Consider the following 26,769-nt stretch of genomic DNA (forward strand, 5'->3'; position numbering starts at 1 on the left):
CTCCTTTTATTGTAAGTCTTTCCTCAGTTAACTTTGCTTTTCCTCCTCCATCCCATCCTATTTTAAATATAAGCCCCAAGGAGGAAATATAAATACAAGCCTTAAGACGAAAGCAGGTGGGGGTCTAAGATGAGTTCTCCCTGTGCAGGCATACCAATCCTGGAATTAGATGGTACTGGGTGCTACCAACTGCTGAAATAGTAACCGAAAGCATAGTTTAGTGAGATGGACCCTACCCTCATATTTGTAAGAAGACCTGGAGATAATTAACAATTTAGAAATTAGAAAGCATGTTGATCTCTGAGTAACCATGCATAAAACAAATGCTCAATAGAAAAGATACAGGAAGTCACCTATTAGAACCAACTGACTACTGGCCTCATCTATCTTTCCTCACACTGAAGGTATCAATAAATCCAAAGAAAGTAGGTGCTTCTGGGAGAGAGAAAGGGAGGCTATTGTTATGTGAGCACACCGAAGGAAAGAAGGGTCTGAAAGGGGCCCTTCTGTGACACTTGTCACCATCTGTGAAGCAAGTTCACAGTGTCTTGATTACCAACTTGTCTTGACTCTGGTGAGAGAGAACACCCACATACACAAGTTATATAAAGTGGAATTATTACTTACTGATATGCAGCAAAGGACAATAGAAGCCTAGGATTCATTGTGCATCAGTCTCTCAAGGCCAAGAAAACTATGCTGGGCAAATGGAGTCTCATCTGGCATCTACCCCACTTGAGACCCTGGAAAGCAGCCTTCCCTGAGATATGTGCCTTGGGGGCCACATGGTTTGCTGGGCTAAAGCACCGAAGGGCACGATGTTTGTAAAGAAAATTAGAACAGAGCACAGGCCATTCTAGTCAGTCTCTCCCCATCTCAGGACTTTGCATGCCCTGCACATTCTACAGTTATTCCTAAGAACTTTGATCCGTTCCCAGCACATAATAGGTGCTCATTAAATATTTGACTAAGCAGATTAAAGGGCTTGTTTGCAATACTCCATACTTTGGGGCAGAGGATATTGTGGCCAAATATAAGGTTTATCTTTTTCTTCAGGTAATTTTTATGTTTACTATGTTGTGACCCATTAATGAGTCAAAATATTGATTTACAGAGTGAGATCAATATGAAATAGAATGTGTTAGGATTCAATACAACTCAAAATCATGCAAATATTCGAAATTATAGATAACTTCAGTGACTTGCAGTAGTAAGTGTAAGCATTATTGTGTGAAACTTCAGGAAAATCTTATTTTGAGGTGAAGTATAGTTATCATAAAACTTTTTATTTATTCTGCACATGTACTGGGCTAGATGTATGTACTTAGTTAAGTTGGGGTCAGAAAGGTTTGAAAGGTCTCCTGAGAGAAAGCCTTTCATTCAGTTGTAAGTACTAGTCCTTGACATGCAGAGGCCTGGGAAGAAGATAAGACATTGGTATAATTGGATTTCTAAGTGTAAATGGGAGTTAATTTCCTGGTTTTATAGGGATCGAGATTATGAGGCAGCAAGAAATCCTGGTCCATCGGCAAAGGGACATTGTAAGAGAGAACAGCGGAAAGGGGGAACTGTCACCCACCAATGGAGCTGGTGCCCACTTCATGCTGCGTCTCGTGGATAAGCACACCTGAGGGAGTGAAACCAATTAGTCAGTGAATACTTTGACTCACCACTGGCCAAAGGAGCTCAAGAACACAAGCTCAGACTTATACTAATGTCACAACACCAAGGTGTGAGTCAGCAGAGTTGATATATCCATTTGGTTCAGTAGGCACAATGCAAGGGCCCGTGATACTTTCAGAAATCCACAAAAATGTCTCTGACCTTATGCTGACCCACCAGGACCTATCAGATTTACTGAACTATTCCTGTCTTGTGCCCCTCCCTTCCTGTACTTTCCATCTGGATATTAGTAGTCTGAGCATTCCACGATGCTGTCACGTTTAGTTGTGGCTTTTTATCAGCAGTGGCCACTGTTTAGCATTATATCCCCCACATTTGCCCTTTGGGAGAAAAGTGCTTTCTACCAAGTGACAATTTTCCAAGTAATTTTACCCAAAAAGGAGGAAAATGACATCTTTATTTAGATTGATGATAACTATAACATTTACTGACTAGATCATTAATCCTAAGTGCACCACACTCTGCTTTTCAGCCTTGCCCCGAGTCAACCAAACCACTGGAGAACAAAAGCAAATGAGAGTAGGTCTGTGTTTTTTATTCCAAGTTGCTGGTGCTAGGTTCAGATGCCATTGGCTAGAAAGCCACCCCCCCCCCCAAGACATACAGAGTCTTTGCCATCCAAATATAGACAAATGGCGGCAGCAGCCGAAGTTGGAAGACCTCTGTCAATGGAGCAGCACCTGTGGCCTCCTCACCCTCCTCCACTGGAAGGAAGGTCTGATGTTGCTCCCTGTAGCCTCGGAAGAGCGACTCTATCCTCCCGCCATCCCAGCATCCAGGTGTGCCATCTGCACTGGCTTCCCATCAGCGTTGGCTCTGGCTTCTTGGCCTACAGAACTTTGGATGAGGAGACGTAATGGAAACCAAAGCCAGAAGGGAAAAAGCTAAGGAATTATGGGAGTATTTCAAAGATTATGTGGGATATTCCCAAATCGATGGCATTAATTTAGAGACCATGTTCTGTGGTGGGAAGAAGAGCAAAGGGTGCTGAGGCACCCAGACTCAGTGGCTGGCTCTCGAGGTTCCTGCCTAGGTGACCTCAGGCAAGGAGGCTTCTTGCAATCCGAACATGTTTCCTCAGCCTTAAAATATAATTCTTAACTCACATGATTGTTTGTAGGAATAAAATAATGTATGTGAAAGCACCTAGTATACTATCTAATTTGACCTACGTTCTCAACAAATGGTGTTTGAATCTGAAATTTATCTGAGTAAGTTAAATAAAAACCAACTCGACCATCCAATAGATACTGAGTTATCAAATTAGCAAAATGACTGCTTAATTCCTTTGGCTTATTTATACACATGGCTTTAAAACTGTCAAAAGCGAGGCTGCCAAGGGAAATACACTGTGTAGTAACCTGAGAGTCCATCCATCTTAGCTGCATAGGAGGGCATCCACTGAAGACTGTCCCATTGTTTTCATGGAATAGTGTCAATACCAGGGAGTAGATACGGTAAGAAGGCAAACTTAGGTTCAGTGTTTGGCAGGTAGAGTGGCTTCTTGTCTGCACAACTCCATGAGATGTAATCCACCTGTGCCCATTTGTGCAGAGTGCAAACACACTGTAGTCAGAGCCCTAGCTCAAGCTCCCACATGGCATGGGCTGGTTTGTGAAGGAAGAAGTTCCCTGCAGTGGAATCTGTTCAATTTGACGAAAAGGCAATATAGGTCAAGGATACTGATGAGATGGCTCCTACTTTGGGTAGGAATCTGACTAAGAAGGCTTTTTCATTCCAGATTGGTTTATCAAACACTTATGGAACATCCATTACATCTCAGATATAGACCACACTCCAAGGACAAAAACATGAATAAGACATCATGCTGGCCCCCAAGGAAGACGGCAGCCCCAGCACTTAGTCACACCAAACTTCCTAGTGCACTGTAGCACCTGACATGATTCCAGCTGTGTCCTCCTGCTAGTGGCAGCTGGAATTGTATGGCTGTGTCTACTGTCTGTGAGACTATAAGTCTCTCCTTCTTGAATATATAAACCTGTTCCTTTCCCATGGATTTGATGTCCATACCTGTGGACACACAGTTGTCCACCCAAATTCTCAAATTTATTTGCTCTCAACATAATTCATCTGCATCATGAAAGAGAAGCTGAGAAGTTTTCAGTGCCACAGAAGGATATTTTGATCTTGGAAAAAGCTATTAAGAGGTTTTTAAAAATCATATACTTGTTTTTACAACTAGATAGGTATAAATGAACAATGGCTTTTGAGAAAGAACCCAAAATGTTATCTAAAAGTAATGAGGTACTCTGGGTATGCCTGATAGTCATAAAATACTACAAATATACTTGGACTTTGTTCATTATCCGTGACAGAGTCATACAGGTCCGTCGGATTTTGCGTATTCTTTGAAGGAGGCACAATTAATGAACTGTGTCCACGGGTGTAGATTCCAGTAAGTACTCGCACATAATACATATGCTTTTTCCCATTTACATCTGGTCTGGAGTAAGTGCTATTGGCAGAATAACTGGCATGAACAGCAAAATAGGTTCCCTTTCCATATGCTACAGCTGTGAAGAGAAAAACAAAACACGTTTAAGAATTTCAATTTAGTGTAGAATTTGACATGTTGGTCCACTATGTCAAATAATGTAAAAAAAAAAAAAACAATGTTCAGTTTAAATATTTTGTGTTTTTTTTTTTCTTTTTTGGTACCAGAGATTGAACCCAGGGTCTCTTAATCACTGAGCCACATCCCCAGCCCTTTTTGTATTTTATTTAGAGACAGGGTCTCACTGAGTTACTTAGGGCCTCGCTAAATTGCTGAGGCTGGCTTTGAACTCACAATCCTCCTGCCTCAGCCTACCAAGCCACTAGGATTACAGGCGTGTACCATGGCGCCTGGATCCATGTGTGTTTCGTTTTTAAAAATCAAATTGTCCACCTCGTAGGGCCAGTGAGTCCCTTTAGGATGGAATACAGTGAGTCCTACCCTGAAACTTTGTCTGCAACCTGGTCACCAACCATGAGGAAAATAAGTAAATCCACATTGTCCCTAGTCAGCTTGGGTTCTCAGGGCTGACACCTCCTCTGGAGCAGGCAGATCCCTCACTTCTTACCATTCTTTCCAGCATAACTGCGGTTGAAGCCATTTCCATTGACATATAGCACAGAGCCACCATCTGTTCCGTGGAAGAGTAGCCTCTCATTTTGTACCTGGCCATTCTTGGCATCCATGGTTTTTTTCTTTGCCTGGTAGCTATTCCAGAGATCTGGATTCTGGATCCTTTCAATCTACAAATTAATGAAAAAAATTATTCTGCCAGTGCCAGGGGCACTTGCTAAGTATACAGCCAATGAAACATGATCACTATTTTTCATAAATAAAAATTACACTCAACAGAAAATGACAACTTTCTGCCTGGAAATCTTTTCAGATCCAGTGTTTCATAAAAACAGAAATTGGGATGAATGTTGGTTTGTTTTTCAACATCTGCTACAGACACATAAAAGCATACTATTTAGGATCTTAAGTACTCATGATAAAAATCTGATGATCCAGTCTGTCCGGTAACTGCTATTTATGTGCATCCAATAATCGCTTCTATTGCCCTGTCCAATAACCTTGCTCCGTCCTTTGCCTCTCTTGATGCCCCAGCCCTCCTGGGATACTGACTGACCTAGCCATGTTGTAACTGTGGGAAGAACAGTAGAGTATCTAGTACAGAGTGAAGCAATAAAATCAAGAACATGGTGGAATAACTTTTTCAAAGTGCCTGAAACACATGATTGCCAATTCAGAATTCCATACCCAGCAAAAACTATCCTTCAAAGATGGAAGGCAAAATAAAATCATTGCAGACCAAAACTGGAGATAATCCACCATGACTAGATCAATATTAGAGAAAGTACAGAAAATGATCCCAGTCGGAAGCACAGAAATGAAGGAAGTATTGAAGAGCACTAGGAGGAAAGGGCAAATATGTTGGTCAATGTTAGGAGCAGCAAAAAAGTCAGACAGGGGTAAATACGGTTTAAAAAGTGGCTGCATTGTCTAAAAAAATAATAATAAATACACTACATTAAAGTTTCATAAACCAAGGATATACTTTGTAATTTCCAGAGTAATTAAGAAAAGAATTATAATAGGACACACAACCAACAATCTAATAGGGGGAGAAAATAGAATAACAGCAACGATTAACCGAAAAGAAGTCAGAAAGGGACAAAAAGAGCAAGGAACAGATTTGATAAAAATATTTAAGGGCTGGGTTGTGGCTCAGTGGTAGAGACCTTCCTAGCATGTGTGAGGCACTGGATTTGGTCCTCAGCACCACATAAAAAATAAAGAAATAAAATAAAGTTATAAAAATGATTTTAAAAATATTAAAGTGAAATATTTAAACCCAAACATCAGTAAACACATTAAATGCAATAAACAGATTAAGTACTCTACTTAAAAGATAAAGAGAAAGACAAAACTCATATGCTGCTACTAAGAGACACATTTTAAATATACGAGCTAATATATAACTATAAAATGGTTAAAAGACAAAGACTGAACGGGGCTGGGGCTGGGGCTCAGCGGTAGAGCACTCGCCTAGCACATGCGAGGCCCTGGGTTCGATCCTCAGCACCACATAAAAATAAATAAATAAAGGTATTGTGTCCAACTACAACTAAAAAAATACAAAAAAAAAAAAAAAAAAAAAGACAAAGACTAGAAAAAGATGAAACATTCTAAAACTAACCAAAGAAAGTTGGTCTTGCTATTTTAATTTTGCTAATAATTTTGGTATCATATTTATAATATACAACAAAATTAATGTTATTATAAATCAAATTTTCTTTTTTTAAATGTTTTATTCATACATAATAATTGTACAGAGTAGTGGGTTCACTGTGGCATATTAGTGCAAACACATAACATAATTTGCAATTTCTTTCCCCAGTACCTTCCTTTCCCCTTCCTCCCTCTCCCTAATGCCACTTCTCTACCTACTGATCTTCCTTCTATTTTCATAACATCGCCTTTTTTCTCTTTTTTCCTGTAGCTTCGAAAGGAAACACAATGCTTGACTTTCTGAATCTGGCATATTTTGCTAAACATGATACTCTCCTGTTCCATTTTCTTGTAAAGGATACAATTTCATTTTTTATGGTGGAAGAAGACTTCATCGTGTATATAAGACATGTTTTCTTTATTCATTCATAAATAGGTGTTGACAAACACCTAAACTGATTCCATAATTTCGCTGTTGTGAATTGTGCTGCTATAAAATAGTTATGAATGTATCTCTAGAGTATACTGACTTTAATTCTTTTGGATAAATATCAAGGTGGGCTATAACTGGATTATATGGTGGTTCTATTCCTAGTCTTTTGAGGAACCTCCATAGTGATTTCCATAGTGGCCATACGGTTACATTCCCACCAATAGTGTACAAGAGTTCCTTTTCCCCTGTATCCTCACAGGCATTTGTTGTTACTTTTATTCTTGATGATTGCCAATCTAACTGAAGTTACATGGAATCTGAGTGTAGTTTTTTTTTTAATTGTTCCGCATTTTATTCTTATGATTTGTATGCTTGGTGATACTTTTAAAATTAACTGTGTCACAGATAGGCATGTCACATACTTTACAGCTATAATAATTTTTCTAACACTATATTTTTATGACAGTAATTGCCTTCTTTCTAGAAAAATATACATTTTGAATCTAGTGACACTTCATCTATTATTTTTAATATATTAAAGCAGCATATTAGATTATTTTTATTTGTTGCTTTTAGATGTACATGACAGTAGAGAGCGTTTTGACATATATACATGGTGTGTAATCCATTACAATTTTGATCCCATTCTTGTGGTTGAACATGATGTGGAGTTACACTGGTCATATGTTCATATATGAGCATATAATCCAACCAACAAATGGGCTGAGGAACTGAACAGACACTTCACAGAAGAGGAAATACAACTGATCAACAAATATATGAAAAAGTGTTCAACATCTCAAGCAATTAGAGAAATGCAAATCAGAACTACTCTAAAATTTCAACTCACTCCTGTCAGAATGGCAATCATCAAGAATACAGGCAACAATAAATGTTAGCAAGGATATGTTGAAAAAGGTACTCTCATACATGGCTGGTGGAACTGCAAATTGGTGCAACCACTATGGAAAGCAGTACGGAGATTCCTCAGAAAATTGGGAATGGAACCACCATTTGACCAGCTATCCCACTCCTTGGTTTATACCCAAAGGACTTAAAATCAGCATACTATAGTGACACAGCCACATCAATGTTTGTAGCAGCTCAATTCACAATAGCTAGACTGTGGAACCAAGCTAGGTGTTCTTCAATAGATGAATGGATAAAGAAAATGTGGTATATATACTCAATGGAATATTACTCAGCTTTAAAGAAGAGTGAAATTATGGCATTTGCCAGTGGATAAATATCAAGGTGTGGTATAACTGGTTAGAGCTGGAGAATATCATGCTAAGCAAAATAAGCCAATCCCACAAAACCAAAGGCTGAATGCTTTCTCTAATATGCAGATGCTAATTTACAGGGGGGGGGGCACTAGGGAAGAACAGCATTGCCTTAGATTAGATAGAGGGAAGTTATGGGAGGGGAGGGAGAGAATGTGGGGATAGGAAAGATAGTAGAATAAGACAGACATTATTACTGTATGTATATATGTGACAACATGACCAATATGATTCTGCAACATTTACACTCATAAAAATGAGAAATTATATCCCATCTATGTATGATATATCAAAATGCGTAAATGCATTCTACTGTCATGTATAGCCAATTAAAACAAATAAAAATATTTTAAGAAAAAGTCTATAATATTAAATTTTAACAGAAAACACAAATTTGAGCTCATGATTTTCTTAGCTTTAGAAACATAAGGGCCTGGAATCACAACACCTCAGTAGCAGTGAACTCACTCAGCACACAACTCTGCTTTCTTACTGCCGTTCCCCACTACATGCAATCAGGACTTTTAGGGAAACAACTGGTTCCAAGCCTGAGACAGAGAAAGCACAAAGTAGGCATGAGTGACCTTATGCTAGGAAGTGAAGAAATGTTCCAAGTGTAAGGGGAAAAGACATGGAAGCCAATTTCCTACCAGCCGAACATAGGATGATTTTTACATCTAAAGGAATAATCACTCTAATTAAATACAATGTAATAAACCTTTTTTAAAAGCATGAAGGAAGAAAACTTATTCTTTTAAAAACAGCCAGATAAGAAATACAAAAGGAATGCCAGCATTAGAACGTCATCTTGTAGATACAATGGATTCAGGCAAGAATGATCAGTGGGTGTTAAAATCAATGGATAAGAGATGGTTGGGGACAATATCATCATTAATATTAGCATCATTAACAGTGGGACAAACTTACCATATGAAACTCCTGATGTGAAATATCACCTATGAAGTATTATAAAAATGTTGATCTGAATTTACCTTAACCTTTAAATCTAATTCTCAGTTTACCAGAAATAAAGAGTATACAGAAATAAATTAAATGACTATGATGAATCAGACAAACCTAGAATCTATAAGAAAACTGATTGGAATTTTTTCCAAAATACCAAGGTATTAAGTCCAGAATGTGAGACACTCTACAACACAATTGGCTTAAACTCTTCAAAAATTTGATGTCATGAAAAAATTATTTTAAAAAATGCAGGAGTACGATTCTATATTAGAAAATATGAGGAAGATATAATGACCAAATATAGTGTATAACCAAAGTTGGTATAGCAGGGAAATAGGAATAAAAAAGATTTGTTAAGCAATTGGAGAATTTCGAATATGGTGTCTATACTGGATATTAGTGCATTAATGGTAATTTTCTTACATAGTATAATGGTATTTTGTAATTTAGAGAATGTCTTTGTTCTTAAAAAATATGTACTAAATTATTTAGAGTGTCATGATGTCCATAACTTAACTTTCAAATGCAAATGTGTAAAATGGTTGAATCTAAGTACAAGGTTTGTGGACATTAAAAAGTCTTAATCATAAGACATAACAATAATGCAAGATGACAGAGCAGCAATTTTTTATGTTGGTGTTTTCATACTACCAGGAACAACACAGAGGTGTATGTTACAGAGTACGTACTACCTACTTCAGCTTTTATTGGGTTCATACACTAGGATTTCCTGGTTCCTACAATGGGATTTCACATAAGATTTTATTTAAACATTATTGGATTCATTTCTCTGATGAGGTCTGTCCATCCATGGCAGGCCTCCCAGGGCCTACTACAGATGTTGCTCATCAATTAGCACATTCCCAGCTCATCTGAATTTGGCATCTCGTTAAATGGGCCAGTCAGCCACTACCAGTTTTCTGTAATTGGCATTTGGAATGACACTTTGTTATCTCAGAACTAGACCATCAAATAGCTACACACTTGAATCCCATTGTCTTGGTTCCTCATAGAATTGTTTTCATTCAATCAGGCATTAGTTTTGTTCAACCTGTTTACATTAAAGGAGGTTTAAGAAAAGGTGATATAAATTTGATATTGAATTTATCATGAAGATGATGTTAAGGATATTCTCCAATACTTGAGCCACCAAAGAAATCTCTCAGGAGTCAGTCTCAGAATTGTGAAGAGCCATGAGTCTCGTCATCAGAAGGTTTATTCTTTTATTGTGGATGTTATGAGTCTTGTAACTACTCGGTATTTACTTCTTGACTTTGTCCACTAGGAAACTAGGAAACTCAGGGACAAATGTACAACTGTCTAAGACCTTGTGTTATATTGTGACCTGGCAATATTTAGGTATTATCTTATTTTCTCTACCTTCCTTCTCTCTTTATCCATTTTTTCTTCATCTATTTATTTTATCTAAAGGTATAGTATATATCTTTGTAGGACACTGGAGATCTTTTTGAATCATCATTTGTTTTAACTACATGAATAAACAGAGTGATGGCAGGCAGTAAAGAAAATTTGCAAAGAAAAAAAAATGAAAGTCTTATTGGAAGACTCATTATCACAGATGAATGGAAGGAAATCAAAGATCTCTGATTTTCCCAGCAAATGGTGGAATCAAGGACAAAAATGGGGAAGGAAGAGAACACAGAAGTAATAGATGATGAGTTAGATTTAGAAAAGTTGATTTAGCAGTTACACATTCAAGAGGAGAGATTTTAGGCCACTTGAGTAAGTTCTAGAAACTTGAGTAAAAGATACAGTTTGGTGGTGTTGATTTAGGAATTATCAAGATTGAAAGAATGGCTGAACGCAAGAGGGGTAAAAATTTCCCAGCAAGATACAGAGACAGAAGACCAAACTGTGAGTCCTATGAAGGAAAAACAGATTACAATGATAATGAGAGGGAAATTAGTTAAAGAGGGAGAAAAAAGTCAAATATCTTTTCACATAAGTCAGATAGGAACATCATTTCAAAGGACAGTATTAATAATGTTTTAACATAAAAGATGCCAAAATAATTGAGAATAGAGAAAAGGCTACAGAGTTTATCAAGGCAGTTAGCACCCTCTGACCTGTGAACACAGAAGCAAAAGAGCAGAATCCTGAGTGAGGACCCTCCATGCATCACTATCTCATGTTTGCTAGTTATCAAATCCAACTTTGAAGCCATATCATTAAATTTTATTAGCTTGCTTCACAAAGTAAATATGATGTATCTTTAATATTCTAACATGGGATTGTCGTCTAAGATTGTGTTGTAACAACTGACACAAGACTTTAAATTTTAGTAATTGTGGTGCCATAAATAGAATCTAGAATCTAATTACCATAAATATTCTAATTCTGGTTAAAAATGCAATAGAAAATGAATAAAAATGCGTTTAGACAGGGCCATGATATCAGTTATCTCTGCCATCAAGAGACATGATGTCAGCAGTTGACTTACCTTCTCTATGACAAACTGTGAGCAGGTCTGGTTAAACTTGCTTGCCACAGTGGTGTATTCTGGATCACTTGGCTGCAGCGCCACCGCACACCAATTCTGCTGCTTCATGTCACTCCAGTACTCAGGGATTTCAACTGCAAAGCAGACATTTGAGGGTTCTGCTGCACACGCCTGGTATGCTTTGAATTAACTGAGTATCATCTGTGCTCTTGTGTTACAAACTCCTAATTCCATGATTCCATTTCCTCATCTTTCTAGGATATTTTTTTTTCAAGTGTGGATCATAGACCATCAATATCAGAACCAACTGAATTCTTGTTATTAAAAAGAACAGAAGAGGGGCTGGGGCTGGGGCTTAGCGGTAGAGTGCTTGCCTAGCACATGCAAGGTGCTGGGTTCAATCCTCAGCACCACATTAAAAAAAAATGAATTTGTGCATGTCTCCATATTTTCACAGACACATGTCCAACTACAACTAAAAAATATATTAAAAAAAAAAAAAGAAAGAAAAAGAAAAGGGCTGTAGTTGTGGCTCAGTGGTAAAGTGCCTGCCTGGCATGTGTGAGACACTGGGTTCTATCCTCAGCACCACATAAAAATAAATAAATACAATAAAGGTTTAAAAAAAAAGGAAAGAAAAGAAAGGGGCCAGTCACAGTGGCGCACCTATAATCCCAGCAACTCAGGAGGCTGAAGACAACAGGATCCCAGGTTCAGGCCAGCCCAGGCAATTAGAGAGAAATTATTTCAAATTTAAAAAAAAAAATTAAAAAGGCCTCGAGATGTAGCTCAGTGGTAGCACCCCTGGGTTCAATTCCTAGTACCTAAGTACATACAAAAAATAACAAACAAACCAACCAAAGAGGCTAGGATTTAGCTCAGCAATAGAACACTGCTGAGCCTGCATAATGGGTTTGATCCATGACACCAAACAAAACAGAAACCTCACACCTGTTGAATAAGGTCTCCAGGGGTGAAGCCTGCGACTCTTCATCTTAAGTTCTGATCATGCTAAGATGGGAGAACCACTGGTGCACTATACCTCATCTTTAGTTTCTATTCAGCCTCTACTCTGGCACAATTAAACAACACATTATTTTCCTACCTGTCTGAAATAGTTACTATTCTTTTGCTTATGCATAGAATTTGCCAGAACCCTTCCTTGCCATCATCACAGTGTACTCCACGTCTATTTTCTCATTGTTTTTCACCATGTCCTTAAGAGGTCAGTGTGGGGTACATTTTGCCATTTGGCAGGTTGTGGTGGCAGACCTCCCTCCTATCCTGACTACTACACATGATTGGTCACGTCATTTCCCCAGCGGGCTCAGGATCTCTGGAATTCATTCATACTCATCTCACAAGAGATGAACATAGTGTATGGGAAGCCAAGTTACTGCTTTCCACTGGGCGACTTATGTGTCGAGGGCAGGGATGGGGTTTACATGGGACAGGCATTCCCTTCTTGGGGATGGCTCAGGATCCGTGGGTGGCTTCCTGATGTGTGTCAAGGAAACTGCTGCTCAGGACAGAGATGACTTCTGGGAATAGAATTAGGATGCTCCCAGGGTCACCAGGGACACAGAGAGGCCCCCTCTGACCATTCTGTCCTGTTTTTTCCCCCTCTAGAAAATCTTGGGCCACTTTCTCTTTGGGCCTATTTTCTTCCCTTCCGTGGCTGATGCAGCCATTACCTCCCCAGCAGAGCTGGCTCTGGGGAAGCTCATAAATTAGAGACAGGAACAAATGCAAGGTTTGGCTATTGGTATCATTAAGATGGGCATTCTCAGACTGTGGGGTCATGTCCATGCTGTGTGTCCATGGCCAAAGAGTAAACTCTTTAAGCTCAGAGACCAAGTCTTTTAGTTTATTCCATTAGGGTTACTGGAGTTTTATCTACTTGAAAATTTTATACATATCCAAATAGTGTTAAGCCCAAAGTAGGTTTAAAATGACAGATGACAAGCATGAAAATCTAACTCACCTTCAGATTTTGTGAGGCGCTGAATAGTTACACTGTGTCCATGTGGATCTGTGGCAATGTATGTGTTCAGATTCACTGTATAGTTCTGATTATTAATTTTGACAACAACGTTCTTATTCTTTGCTCTCCTTGCATCCTCCAATTTCAGACTGGTCATTTTGTCAAAAGGAACAAAAACGTTATTGTCATCATATTGCCATTCTATAAAGTCACTGATGCAATCTGCCCGGGTTTCCTTTTCTTTGGCCAATCGAATGCTCTTGATCATTTCCTCAATTTCATTTCGAGCCTGTAGCACATCTCTGCTAATTCCCAAAACCTCAATTAAAGGTCTCTTCTGGTTCAGGGAAATGGTAATATTTAAAGTCTTCTGTAGCTCATTCAGTTTCTGGTACTCCTTTTCATCAAAGTTTTTGATACACTCATCTTCACTAGTGTAAGAACACTGCTCCTTTTTAATCAGTTCTTGTAGCCAGGAGATAGTTTTGTCCACATTGTTTATATTTTCACCACACACCTGGAAAACTACCAATTCTGTTTTCTTTTCCAAAACCAAGGGATTCCGTTTTTTGGGAGATTGCTTTGAAAGGCCCAAAAATGCTAAAGAGAAAAGGAAGATTAGCTATTTCTCATATGATGGCAATATTAGGAATTACATATGAAGTAGAAATGAACAACTCACAGGCAAATTTAGACATCATAGACTGCTGAGGGGCAGCCTGAGATCCTTCTCTTTTTTTCATGGTGGCATAAAACACATCCAGGATCTGGGGCAGAAGGATAACAACTTTCACTTTTTTCACAGACTGGACGGATCCTTTCTGGACAAAGTCTTCAATGGCATCCATTGTGCCTTCAGCAACCGTATCTGGGTTTTGTTGGGCTTGTCCTGGAAAAGCAAATAACAAAAAATGACTAGCAGGGAAAAAAAATCCAAAAAAAAAAAAAAAGCTCAGGGTCTGGGGATGTGGCTCAAGCGGTAGCGCGCTCGCCTGGCATGCGAGCGGCCCGGGTTCGATCCTCAGCACCACATACAAACAAAGATGTTGTATCTGCCGAAATCTAAAAAATAAATATTAAAAAAAAAAAAGCTCAGGAATAAATTAGGCATTACAAATCTCACAGAATAAATGCCCACTCCCCAACTGTTCATCCAATTTTTGCCACCCACATACCTTCACCATATCATGGGTCACGACGTTGAACTGTTCTAACAATACATCTGCAAACACTTCTGAAATCCTGGATGCAATGGGGAGTTTTTCCTCCCAGGATGTCAAGGAAGCCAACAACCGAGTAAGGAACAGGGATCCTGAAACCTAACTTCTGGTTTCTGACATTTCTATCTGACCTGTTCTGCTGATCCCAGATCACTGTGTCCTGTTACAGAGTACAAAGTTCTGTCCCTGAGAACTTTTCTTTTTGGTTCACTAGTGGATTCAAAGGATCCACAAAAAGCAGAAGATGCTAATATATGTTGAAACAACATGCTCTTTAGAGAGAAAAATGTTCTTTTTTACTCAGTCATCACTTGATTTTGTGCATGTGTCCATATTTTCACAGATATTTTGGGGGACCTGATTTTATTTTATTTTTTAATGTGTAATTTTTTTCCACATTGCCTTATTGGTACATTATAGTTGTACATAATTCTGGCATTTGTTGTCATATATTTGTACATGCACACAATATAACAATATAATTTGGCCAATATCATTCCCCAGCACTCTCCTCCCCGACTCCTTGGTTGCTTTCCTCTACTGATCTCCCTTTGATTTCCATAAGATCTGTCCCCACCTTTCTTTTTCTTTGGGGGAGTCAATTTCAACTAAGATAATTTTGTATGACACCCAGAACTGTCAGCTAATAGTCATAATCTATAATTCTTTGCACACAAGTTATCCTAAGCCTCCAGGAAGTCTTTTCTCCCACACACAGAAGTGTTTTTTCCTCCTTGAACCACCAGAGTTCAAGGTAGCCCAGTAATCAGATCCATTCCTGCTTTCAGCATGCTCCAGATTGTTTTTCTCAAGTCATGAAAGCCACTGCCTAGGTAAGATCATGAAAAGTCCCTTTCAGCTTACGGAAGTGGTCCATGTGAATGTCAGCTGGCCAGGTCACATATTAGGCAATGTAAAAATGTCACCAACCTGGTATGACTGATCAAAGAGCCGATTTGGATTATCCCTAATGATCAGGGACAGAAGGAAACTCCATAAAAGGCTGTGGTTTTCACGTGGTACTTGGAAGAATTTAGATTCATTCATTCACTCTCAATAAACATCTACCATGTCCCATAATAGGATAGATATTCAGCTAGCCACTTATTAGGACACAGAGAATGTGTGTGATATGTGGAATAAACAATGGGGGAAGTTTGGAAAACTTATGCCAGATAGAACTATGTCACAGGGGAATGGTATGTTCAGCCTGGCCTGGACAGGAAAGCACACCAATTTTTGAGAAAGATAAATCTGGAGGGCATAGAGGAGGCACTGGAGTGGGGAATCCAGCTCTAGGTAGGAAACTAATATAAGAGTTTAGGCAAAACACAAGTGCTGAACTAAGTAAGACATAATGAAGGGTAGGGTATAGGAACGAGGAGATATGTAGGAAGCCAAGTCAGGAGGACTATGACCAGCAGAGTTTGTCCTTGACCGTTCCCTTCCTCTCTTTTTCCCCCACATACCTTCACCATATCATGGGTCACGTTGTACTGCAGGTGTTCATTTACCTAACTCATTTACCACCAGGCTAGGTGCTCCTGTGGACTGGACTCTTGGTCATCTTTCTATCGACTGTGTCTGGCACATATATATATTTAAACTAATTAGCAATCTAATGAGCATAAGAGTGACAAGGAGTTCAAGGATTCCAGATGGAAAGTAAAGCTTTCACACACCTGGGGATTTAAGGGGGAAGGCAGGATTGAGGGGGAAGACAATGAATGGGAATTTGGAGTTTGCACTGACTCTCAGGTGTTTTTGATCAGCCATTCCCTCCCCTTATGCAGGAAGCTGTCTTGATCACAGTCACAGGGCAACTCATAAACATCACTAAGGTGGACGCTCCCAGTCACTGTGGTCAAAAGGCCTGATCAGAAAAACTTAGCAGAGGAAAAGTTTATTTGGGGCTTACAGTTTCACAGGTTCAGTTCATAGTTGGCTGACTCCACTGCTCTGGGACCAAGATAAGGCAGAACATTATGGGAGAAAGGTGTGGTGGAGGAAAGTGCTCAGTTCACGGTTGGCAAGAAGCAGAGAGAGAAAAGAGAGGAGCCAGGGACAAGCTGTTGTCCAGGGGCATACACCCAGTGACCAACTTGCTCCACCACCCTCAACCTCCCTATAGTTGGCACCCAGTAGTTCACTCAAATTATTAATCCATCTTGTGGATTAACGCAGCAATGAGATTATAACTCTAATAATCTAATCATTACACTTTCGAATATTCCTTCATTGTCTAATGCTTTGGGGGCATGAGCTTTTGGGGTGACATTAACGGTCCCAACCATAACTCTTCCCATCTGGGGGTCCAAAGACCAGCTCAGGTGGTGAAGAAGACAGCCAAAGAAAACAAGCAAGAAGAACCTGCCAACCCTGATTTATTTGTTCAGACCAGTAATGCGACCAGGTCAGCAGAAGAAACAACAGGTTGGCAGTAACTAAGAAATACTGCAATATGTGTATATATTTACACAATACTAAAATGTCCACCTTTCCTTGTTTCTTCTTTTAACTCTACCCAGGGAAGATCTGTGCCACAACTGAGCTGCTGCTTTATTGTCCCAAAGTAACTTAAGGTGAAACACAAGATTAGATATCACAGGGAAATAAAGATGAAGACAGAGACTGGAGAGCCATTGGTGGGTGTTTGCCAAAGACTGATAGATAGATGATTGACTGATTGATTGATTGATGAGATGTTGGCTAATCTTCCAGGAATGGATGATATCACTGGAGAACAAAAACATATAAGGATCATAAATTATAATTTTAGAAATAAAAGTAGTAAAGCAGACATGAAATTCCTTTTAGGAACTTTATGAGGAATGGCATAGAATTACAGAAAGAAAGATATGGATCAAAAGTTTAGAAGAAGGCCCAGAAAATGACAAGGATGATTAAACTTATTGAGAATAAACTTTTGGAGAGCCTGGAGCCAGTTAAAACACTCAAACTTAGATTTTCAGCAACAGAATGCTGAAATGCTCAGTGCTCGCTCATTGGGACCCGTCAGACACCATCCTCTGAGATGTCCAGCCTGAGAGTAGGTGCCACTCCTGGCCTGCTCTCTAAGGGAGACCAAGCAGAAATTCCTAACATGACTCTGATTCCTGGGGGGAAGAGCTTGAAGGGCTTCAGTTCACTAATGATAAAAAACCCAAAGCACTATGCTTATCTATAAAGAACCACACAGTCATTGCACAGGTTGAGGAAAATAAGAAACTCAAAAGAAGTTGGCTGGAAAAAGGAAGGTGTAGCATTGAGTTTCTGACCCAGGGGTTCTGCTGACCGAGAGGCTTCTGTACAGAGGTTCAAGGCCAGCAGACACAGGCAACCACTGAGTGGAGGGCTGCAGGTGCTCACCCAGAGGTCAGATGAGCCAGATGGAAGCAGCTACACAGATGTGGTCCACGTGGAGGGGACAGAAGAGGAAGTTAAGAATGAAACAATAGAGGATACGAAGGGAAGTGAATAAAGAGAGAGCTGATGAAACAGCCTGAGGGAAAGTCTTTCCTTCCACTCACCTCCTTTTCTTCTCCCTCTCTTTCCCTTCCTTTCTCTCTGACATCCCACATTCTCTTCAATTCTTTTCTTTTTTCATTTTTTCCTCTTTCTTTTCTTCCTCCCTCCTTCCCTCCCTGCTTCCTTTCTTCCTATCTTTCTTATTTATTTTTTGAGATGGGGTCTAAGTTGCCCACACTGGCCTCGAACTCCTGGGCTCAAGTGAGCCTCCTTCCTCAGCCTCCCTAGTAGCCTGAACTATAAGCACATGCCATGGCACCCAGCTCATTCTTTCCTCTTTAACCACCCCCAGGCTTTGCTCATTCCCTAAGTGACTGCCTTGGGGTGAGGAATCTGTCCACTCCTAGATTAACTGTCACTGCTGTCCCTCAGATTCGTTGTGTATCACCCACATTCACACTCAGCACCAGACCTAAGGGAAACTGGACGCTGTGGGATTCAGCATTAATAGCCAGCGGCTACACACCTGTCCCAATGGCTGGGAGGCAAATGGATGAGTAATTCCGTTTCTCACACTCTTGCAAAACACAGGAAACTGACTTCTTGATATCATTTCCACCAACAACATGAATGATATTCTTGCACCTCAGTAATCCACCTTCTGTAATTATATACTCGTTTTTGCCTTGTTGAGCTGGGAAACACGGATGAAGAAAAAAAAAAGATACAAAATTAGATGTTGAAGCTACTCTTTGTTTAGTAAGCAAAAATAAGAAACCCTCTTTGATGAAATTGTGGCTTAATTTCTCTAACTGTGAGATTATATTTTTACTTCTCCTATTCTACCCATTTGAATTCTTTAGTAAACTGTATGATTTTTAAGACTAATGTGTTGTCTTCCCAATCCCAAGACATTCCTCAGCTCTTCAAAGCCTTCCCTATTCAGGCTTCTGCTCATAATTTGGGACCAGAAGATAGCATTTTGCCTTACCCATGAGAGCACATTCTGCCTCCACATTTTGTCCTGCACATTCTAGAATTGCTTTGGAGACACCTACACAAGAAAATCAAGATGGTAACAAATATGAATAAAATCATGACAGTGCATTTGGATCAGAAAGATCAGCTTATTATCTAAACACATTCCTCATTTTCAAAGAAATCCTATAACCTAGGTATTGCTCATAAGAGGAAGAAAAACTCATAAAATAACTGTTGCCAATTATAAGAACACTTGTCAAAATAATTTTTTAAAAAATTAATATCAATAAGCCAAAGTTATCAAAACCAGCTTGGCTATAGAAACCTTCCTTCATAGGATCTATCAGGTCAATAATTACACTAGTGAAAACCATACTAGTGAAGTACCTGCTTTGAGATTAAATGTATTTGATGTTGAATTTACAATCACATCTGCTGCCTCTTTGGTAATATCTCCAGAGGCCACCTGGAAGAGGATGGGGCCAATCTGCATTTCATGCACTCCTAAATCAGGGCTGGAGATAGTCCCATAGAAACCTACAAAGAAAAAAGGTAGAGTCAATAACCAAGTCAGCATGAACTGTTTCTCGAAAAAGATTAGAAAATATAGGACAAACATAGCTCTGGGTTTGACCAAGGTGAACTTAGCCTTCTAAGGATCTGTGTCTCTCACAATTATAATGAAAAACTTAGGACAGACACAAAAAGCCACCACTTGAGAACTCTAAAAAGTAAACAGCAGGCAGTCTAGGCAAGGGGGTGAAAACATGTAGAAGCAATCTGTACAGGGGAGATTTTCACATTTGGTTTCATTTTTAAATGTTTCTTTTTTTCTCCCCTAGAGTAAAAAGAACTGTATAATGGGCAGCAAAATGCTCTCACACAATCCTTGTCTTTGCAGTCAAAGGATTGGGGAAAGGGTCTTTGTGGGCTGAAGGCTATGGGAGGGAATCCTCTGTTTTTACACATGTGTGTACTGACACACACACACAGTTTTAATCCGGGTACTTGCTCAAAGTGACCCCAGTTGCAGAACTGCACATTGGCACCACAGAGAGCTACAACTCTGAGAGACATTCTATAAAGTGTGGCCAAAAGAATTAGAGAAAAGGGGTCCCCCATGTTCTGAAAAAAAAATGTCCGTACACACTCACATAGGTAAGGCACAATGTTTGTATGAAACATTTTTCTTTTCTCTCTCCACTTTGCCCAAGGGCAACCCTGGTGATGAAGAACTGTGAGGCAACGTAACAGGTAAACTGAACTCTGAGCGATCCCTGTCCCTGTGGCCAGAGGACCTCAAAAATGGGCTCCGCAAGCCAGAGAGTGGAAGGGAATCATAGAAAGGTGAACACTGGAGAAGAGGATCACCTGATCCTATACATGAACTGGAATAAGTCCTGAGCTCCCCCAGAGCTGCCGGTGTGGGGCAAGCCCAAGACAGCCCAGCTAAGTCTTTAACTTTGACTGACCTTAGAACCTTGCCCATTCAGAAGGTGAGACAGAACTCGCAGAATGAACTTGACTGACTGCCCATTAAACAAGAAAAACCACCACCACTCTTCAGATTTCAATAGGACCCAAGTCTCATAACATAATATTCCAAAGGTCCAGTTTACATTCCAAAATTGCTTGTCATACAAAGAACCAGAAAAGGGCTGGGCTTGTAGCTCAGTGGCAGAATGCTTGCCTAGCAGGTGTGAGGCACTGGGATTCGCGTGAGGCACTGGGTTCAATCCTCAGCACCACATAAAAATTAACAAATAAAATAAAGGCATTCTGTCCATCTACAACTATAAAAAAAAAAGAACCAGAAAAAATGACCAACTTTTGAAGATAAAAACAATAAATGTCAATTCCAAAGTGATCCAGATGTTGGAATTATTAGCATCTGCTGTAACTATGATCCATGAGATCAGAGTAAACATATTTGAATGAATGGAAATGATTTGGATGAATGAAAGGACAGAACCTCTTTGCAGAAAAATAGAAACCATACAAATAGGACCAAATGGACATTTTTGAACTCCAAAATACACTATCTGAAATAAAATTTCACTGAATGTATTCAATAGCAGAGTTGATGGAGAAAAGATTCAGTGAATTTGAAGGCAGATCACTATAAATTATCCAATCTGTAGAGAAGAGAGAAAAAAGCACAGGGTGGGGGGAGGGGACTGGCAGGGAGAAGAACAACTACTCAGAGACCTGAGAGACATGATTGAAAAGTTTTGCGGTCACATGGTTGGACTATCAATAGGCAACAGAAAAGTGCAGAAAAAAATATTTGAAGAAATAATGCCCCCAAAATTCCCAAATTTGATAAAATACATTTTTTTTAGTCTCAAGAAGCCTAAGTGAAGCTGGACGTAGTGGTGCACACCTGCAATGTTAGAGGCCACTTTAGGCACCACATTGAAACCCCATTTCAAAAAAAAGAAAAAAAAAAAAAAGAACCTCAATGAACTTCAAAAAGGATAAACTGAAAAACAGCAGCAGCAGCAAATTTGACAGAGGAGAAGCATTTGGTTGACATGGTCTTTCAACGCGTCTATTTTAGAAAATACATGCTATATTATGCTCTGAAAGTAGTAGTGTTGTCACTACTTAAATACCCACTATATGAATTACAGAATGTGGCCCTCTTTTCTCTTTTACCCCAGATCAGATAAACATGGCCAGTATCTTGCACATTTAGGTGTACTGAAAATAATTATGTTATTTATCACTCAATTTTTTTTTCCAGAAAAATCATCACTATCATCTTCTACCAGTCACTTGGATAGTTACTTAGAAACCAGAAAGCATTTGTCAATTTAAAAGCTTTACTGAACCTTTTGTATCTTCAGCCTTGGGGATTTTGTCATTAAGATTTCCATTTTTCCTTCTGGCAAATTCATCTGAAAATGCCTGGAAATACAAACACAGTTTTGACCATTACCATCCAGTTGATGAATGAGTTTGATTTATCAGGGTTCTTCATCTTGCAAGTGTATATACAGATTTAGAAAAAAAAAAATGTTAAACAATATTATTTATTTCTTTATGGATTTTTAAAGTTATGAAAATAATACATATAATTCCCTTTCTACAAATGTGTGCTATGAAAATTAACAAAGATATGAACACAGATAAAAATACAAGGATATTCATCAGAGTGCTATTCATAATAGAGAAAAAATAAGTTAAAATCCAATGGGAGGCTAGGCTCAGTAACACATGCCTGTAATCCCAGTGACTCAGAAGGCTGAGGCAGGAGGATGTGAGTTCAAAGCCAGCCTCAGCTAGTGAATGTATTCTAGTGTTGATGAATATGTGAATTTCATTTCTTTGCAAAATCATCACTTTCTTCCTCCTTGTTAAATAAACAACAGAGACTTTTATTGGGGAGTGGGGATAGAATCCTGGCTGAAGTCTGACACAGTAATGGGAGAGAGATGGGAAGAGACTGCTTAGTGAGGTCTCAGAATCACCAGCCTCCGGGAGTCAGGCAGGTAAAGTACCCCAGTAGAAGTGGACTGATTTGAGTTTGGAGAATTAGAAGACACCTGCCACTCAGTCCCAGCAAATTGTTCCAAGCAGCAATTTCATTCTAGCTTATCAAGTCTTTTCAATTTTTAGGTCACATCATTTTTTTGAACATCTGGAGGATCACAAATTCAAAGCCAGCCTCACCAACTTAGTGAGGCCCTAAGCAACGTAGTGAGACCCTGTCTCAAAATAAAAAATAAAAAGGGCCAGGGATGCAGCTCACTAGTTAAGTACCATGGAATTCAATCAAAAAAAAAAAAAAAGAGAGAGACAAAATGGAACAATAATGTATGTAGAATCAATAGCATTTCAAATGACATTGATGGTGTCTGTATGGACTAAAGCTTGTTACAGAACATTTGAGAGTACTCTGAGTGTTTAGGGGAAAAAATGTAGGCTGGGATTGCTAGAAAATAGTGAGATATGATGGTTCAGGTCTGTGTCATGAAACTCTCCCATCTCTCCACTCAGTCATTCTTTCAATAATGCTCAACACTTCATGTTCTAATTTAGTTTGCTCTGTGTGTATAGATCCTAGTGCCCAGAGGAAGTATGATTTATAGACAGCAAAATATGTGCTACATACCTTGTTCCATGACTCACATCACCTCACATGATATAAGTCACAGGGAAATTATTAAAAACTCTTGTACTGAGCAAAAGTATCTGTAATTATATAGGCCAAGCAAGTGGACCACCTATTTTTCTCAGGTGACGTAGCTGCCTGATTAAAATGGAGGTTAAGATTTGTTTGCTTGCTTCCAAAGAACTTATAGATAGTGTCCAGATCTTAAAAAAAAGTAAAATACGACCTAAAAATTCAGATCCTCCTGTTATCCTTGTACATCTCTTGGCTTCCTGGCTTCAATCTGCTTGTTAAATTCTTGCAAAATCGTGTAACTTCTCAAACATTTATTGTCATCTGCGCTACGAGATTATAAAGACTCAGAGGGCAGGGATGAGGGCTTAAATGTCTCTGGTTCTCCCATCATACCCAGGCCAGGGTCTCACAGCTGATATTTAGTAAATGTGACCTGATTGTCAGACTATAACTGAAGATGGTGCTGGCATTTCTCTCCTGCTCACATGGGGCGGTGCTTACTTTTTCTCACCAACATTACAGTCCATTGCATATCCAGGAAGCACTTGTGTCCCATCCTGACATTTAACCATGTTAAAACTATGTAAAACTATGTAAAAACTATATTTTTATAATATTATTAAAATTTTTATGTCCATGAAAGGAATCCTATAGGTTTCTTAAGGAGTCTTAAGGAGTATGTCAACTGTACTACAATATGTGAGCCTTATTTGGATTCTGATTCAAAGCTGTGAAGACCAAATAAAACATTTATGAGATAGTTGGAAAATTGAACACTGTCTTTATAACTGATCAAGTAAAGGAATTATTGTCAATTGATTTTAGGTATGAAATAGTATTGTAGTTATGTTATTTTTTAAAAAAGAATCCTCATTTAAAATAAATTGATGAATGTTTAGGGGAAAATTATGCTTTGGGATTTCCTTCAAATATTTGAAGAAGGGAAATAATATGAGAGAAGGGGAAATAAGTGTAGATAGAGATCAAACATATTGGCCACGGGTTGATAATGGATGTTCCTAAGGGAGTTCCTTGGACGTTTTTTTGTTTTTTTTTTTTTTAATCTACTTTTGCATGTGTTTCTAATTTTCCTGAATATGTAGTTAAACTTTTTTCTATGTCTGTAATTTTTCTTGACACTTGTCAATGTACAACTAGTCAACACGACTCTCTTACTTTCCCTCTTGGGGGACACATTAAAGAAACATCCTATTAGGTCAAGAAGACATTTGAGAACATGATGCTCCACACAGAGATTGCCAAAATAATCAGGAATAAGCCAAGACTGTACCTGAATATTTTCATGATCACTTGGGTGCAGCATAAAATAAACTTTTTGTAGTTTTTTCAGTTGATTTTTGCTACTAAATTTGAGCACTTCTGAAGTGATCAGTTCAGCAAATACGGTTTTAGGAAATCCCAAATTTCCTGTTCCTATTGCTGGAAATGCAATTGATTTTAAGGACAATTTCTCAGTGATCTTCAAACACTCTCTGATGATGTCTTCCATGATCTGAAAAGCACAAAGCACATCTTTATATATCTTGAGTTAGACCAAAAGGACGAGAATTTAGCACCTATGGCTGTGATCTCTATCTACTCCATTTTGCTTTCAACTGAGGTTAAGAGAAATCAGAAGAGGAAAGATAAAATACAGAAGAGGAAAAGGAAATGAGAATTAAGAGCTCTTCTACAACAATTCAAACTCAATTCACCATGAAGGAAAGAAGAAAAGCAACAACTCATCTTATCCTTCACTGTCTTCCATCTCATGCCCTCACCTCACATAAAGTAGTATAATCTTCAGTCACCTTTTCCTGACCCCCACTAATTACTGAGCATAATAATCAATTTGTATTACTAACTAGTTCCCAGAACAAGTCAGCTATGGCTGAAAGAAATGGCCATAATGAAAAAACCTTCTACCAGAAAGTCACAATATTACAGAAAAGAAACAGACAGGGTCTACCTTAGAGCACACTGAAAGAAGAGTCCAAGGGGCTACCCTGGTCATAGGAAAAAAAATATTCAGACTAATAGAAATGAGTTGATTGAATGGATAGTAAAAGGGAAAGGGGACACTCTCAAGGGAAAGAGTGGGTCCTCTCAGAGAGGAGAGGGACAATGTGCCTCTCCTAGAGCCGTGTCATAGAAATTTTTTTTTAATTTCTTACATACATGACAATAATGGAGTGCATTACATTCATAATTATCCATTCACAGCATGATTTTTCATAACTCTTATATAAGTATGTTCATGCCAAATTATGCCATTATACATGAGCTCTCTTATTTTTTTTGCATACAATTCTTAATACACCTTTATACCACAATTTGTCATATCTCTGTATATAAGGTATGTTGACACCAAATTCACATCTTCATACATGTATTTTGTATAATGATGACCCTCTCCTTCCACCATCCTAGCTATTCCCCTTCTCCCCCCCCCTTTCCCTCCCACCCCTATTCCCTATCTAGAGGTAATTTTCCTCCCATGCTCTCCCTCCCTACCCCACTTGCATTTGCAGGGAAATGGATGGCATTAGAGAAGATTATGCTATGCCAAGTTAGCCAATCCCAAAAAAATAAATGCCGAATGTGTCATAGAACATTTTAAAGCAGACCCTACCTTTCGTGAAGATGTGCTGTCACCTTTCCAGTGCGGAGCCACCACGTGAAGCACATGGTGGCAGTGCAGATTGCAACCACTGGTTTGGAGAACTGTGCCCACATTGACACTTACTCCTTGTCCAACTGCATTCAATTCCTCCTGGAGTTTCGGCCCAGCTTTTTCTAAGAGGGCCTGTGAAAGGGGCCCTGCATTGAGCCCAAGATTCGAGGGAACGGAGTTGACAATAACGTCGGTCTTAAAGACAAAACCAAAGATTCGTTTCAAATTCTTACAAAAGACATTCATCCATGGTAAGTATGTGCGAACCCTGGGCTCAGTACAAGGGGGACAACTAAGATGGCTGAGGTTTTGAAGACTGAAATACCAACACAACACAGTGTTTTAAGATAGTTATTTAAGTAACACTCGAGGACAAAAGAGAGCTGTCAAAAAATAATATATAAATGCATAGTTCACTGAAGGGTATTCAGTGATGATGAACATGCCATGGGTGACATGGGACCTAGGAAATGGGAATAGTCACTCTGGGCAGAGAGCAACAGGGAATAGCATGAACTCACTCACAGTGGATTGTGAGCTGTGAGCAGATTCATTTGACCTGATGGAGGTCTTCTGCAGCAAAACGGGGTAAACCAGACGACATCTATTACACTGAGTTAGACAAAGAAGCCCACCTCCATCCAAGCACCTGGACCCTCTGACAGACAGTGAGCGCCGTGGAAGCTTTTCCACCTGAGCGTTGGTGCAAGCCGATTGATTAATCAGACTACTTTAGA

General features: G+C 39.1%; 1 protein-coding gene across 1 annotated transcript in view; it reads right to left on the bottom strand.

Annotated features, from left to right (window-relative positions):
- Positions 1-2,062: 2,062 nt before the first annotated feature.
- The window catches only part of LOC114093242 (protein mono-ADP-ribosyltransferase PARP14), a 50,084-nt gene continuing 25,377 nt past the window's right edge, over positions 2,063-26,769 (bottom strand). The window contains exons 7-17 of the mRNA XM_027935935.2: positions 25,991-26,227; positions 24,650-24,871; positions 22,061-22,136; positions 19,614-19,763; positions 19,237-19,299; positions 18,772-18,939; positions 14,240-14,446; positions 13,558-14,157; positions 11,574-11,707; positions 4,767-4,941; positions 2,063-4,217 (exon numbers count right to left, since the gene is read on the bottom strand). Of these exons, the coding sequence (XP_027791736.1) occupies positions 3,931-4,217; positions 4,767-4,941; positions 11,574-11,707; positions 13,558-14,157; positions 14,240-14,446; positions 18,772-18,939; positions 19,237-19,299; positions 19,614-19,763; positions 22,061-22,136; positions 24,650-24,871; positions 25,991-26,227 (2,319 nt within the window). The 3' untranslated portion in view covers positions 2,063-3,930. The remainder of the gene's footprint in view (positions 4,218-4,766; positions 4,942-11,573; positions 11,708-13,557; positions 14,158-14,239; positions 14,447-18,771; positions 18,940-19,236; positions 19,300-19,613; positions 19,764-22,060; positions 22,137-24,649; positions 24,872-25,990; positions 26,228-26,769) is intronic.

Source organism: Marmota flaviventris, chromosome 8 (assembly GCF_047511675.1).
Source record: "Marmota flaviventris isolate mMarFla1 chromosome 8, mMarFla1.hap1, whole genome shotgun sequence".
Taxonomy (NCBI): Eukaryota; Metazoa; Chordata; class Mammalia; order Rodentia; family Sciuridae; genus Marmota; species Marmota flaviventris.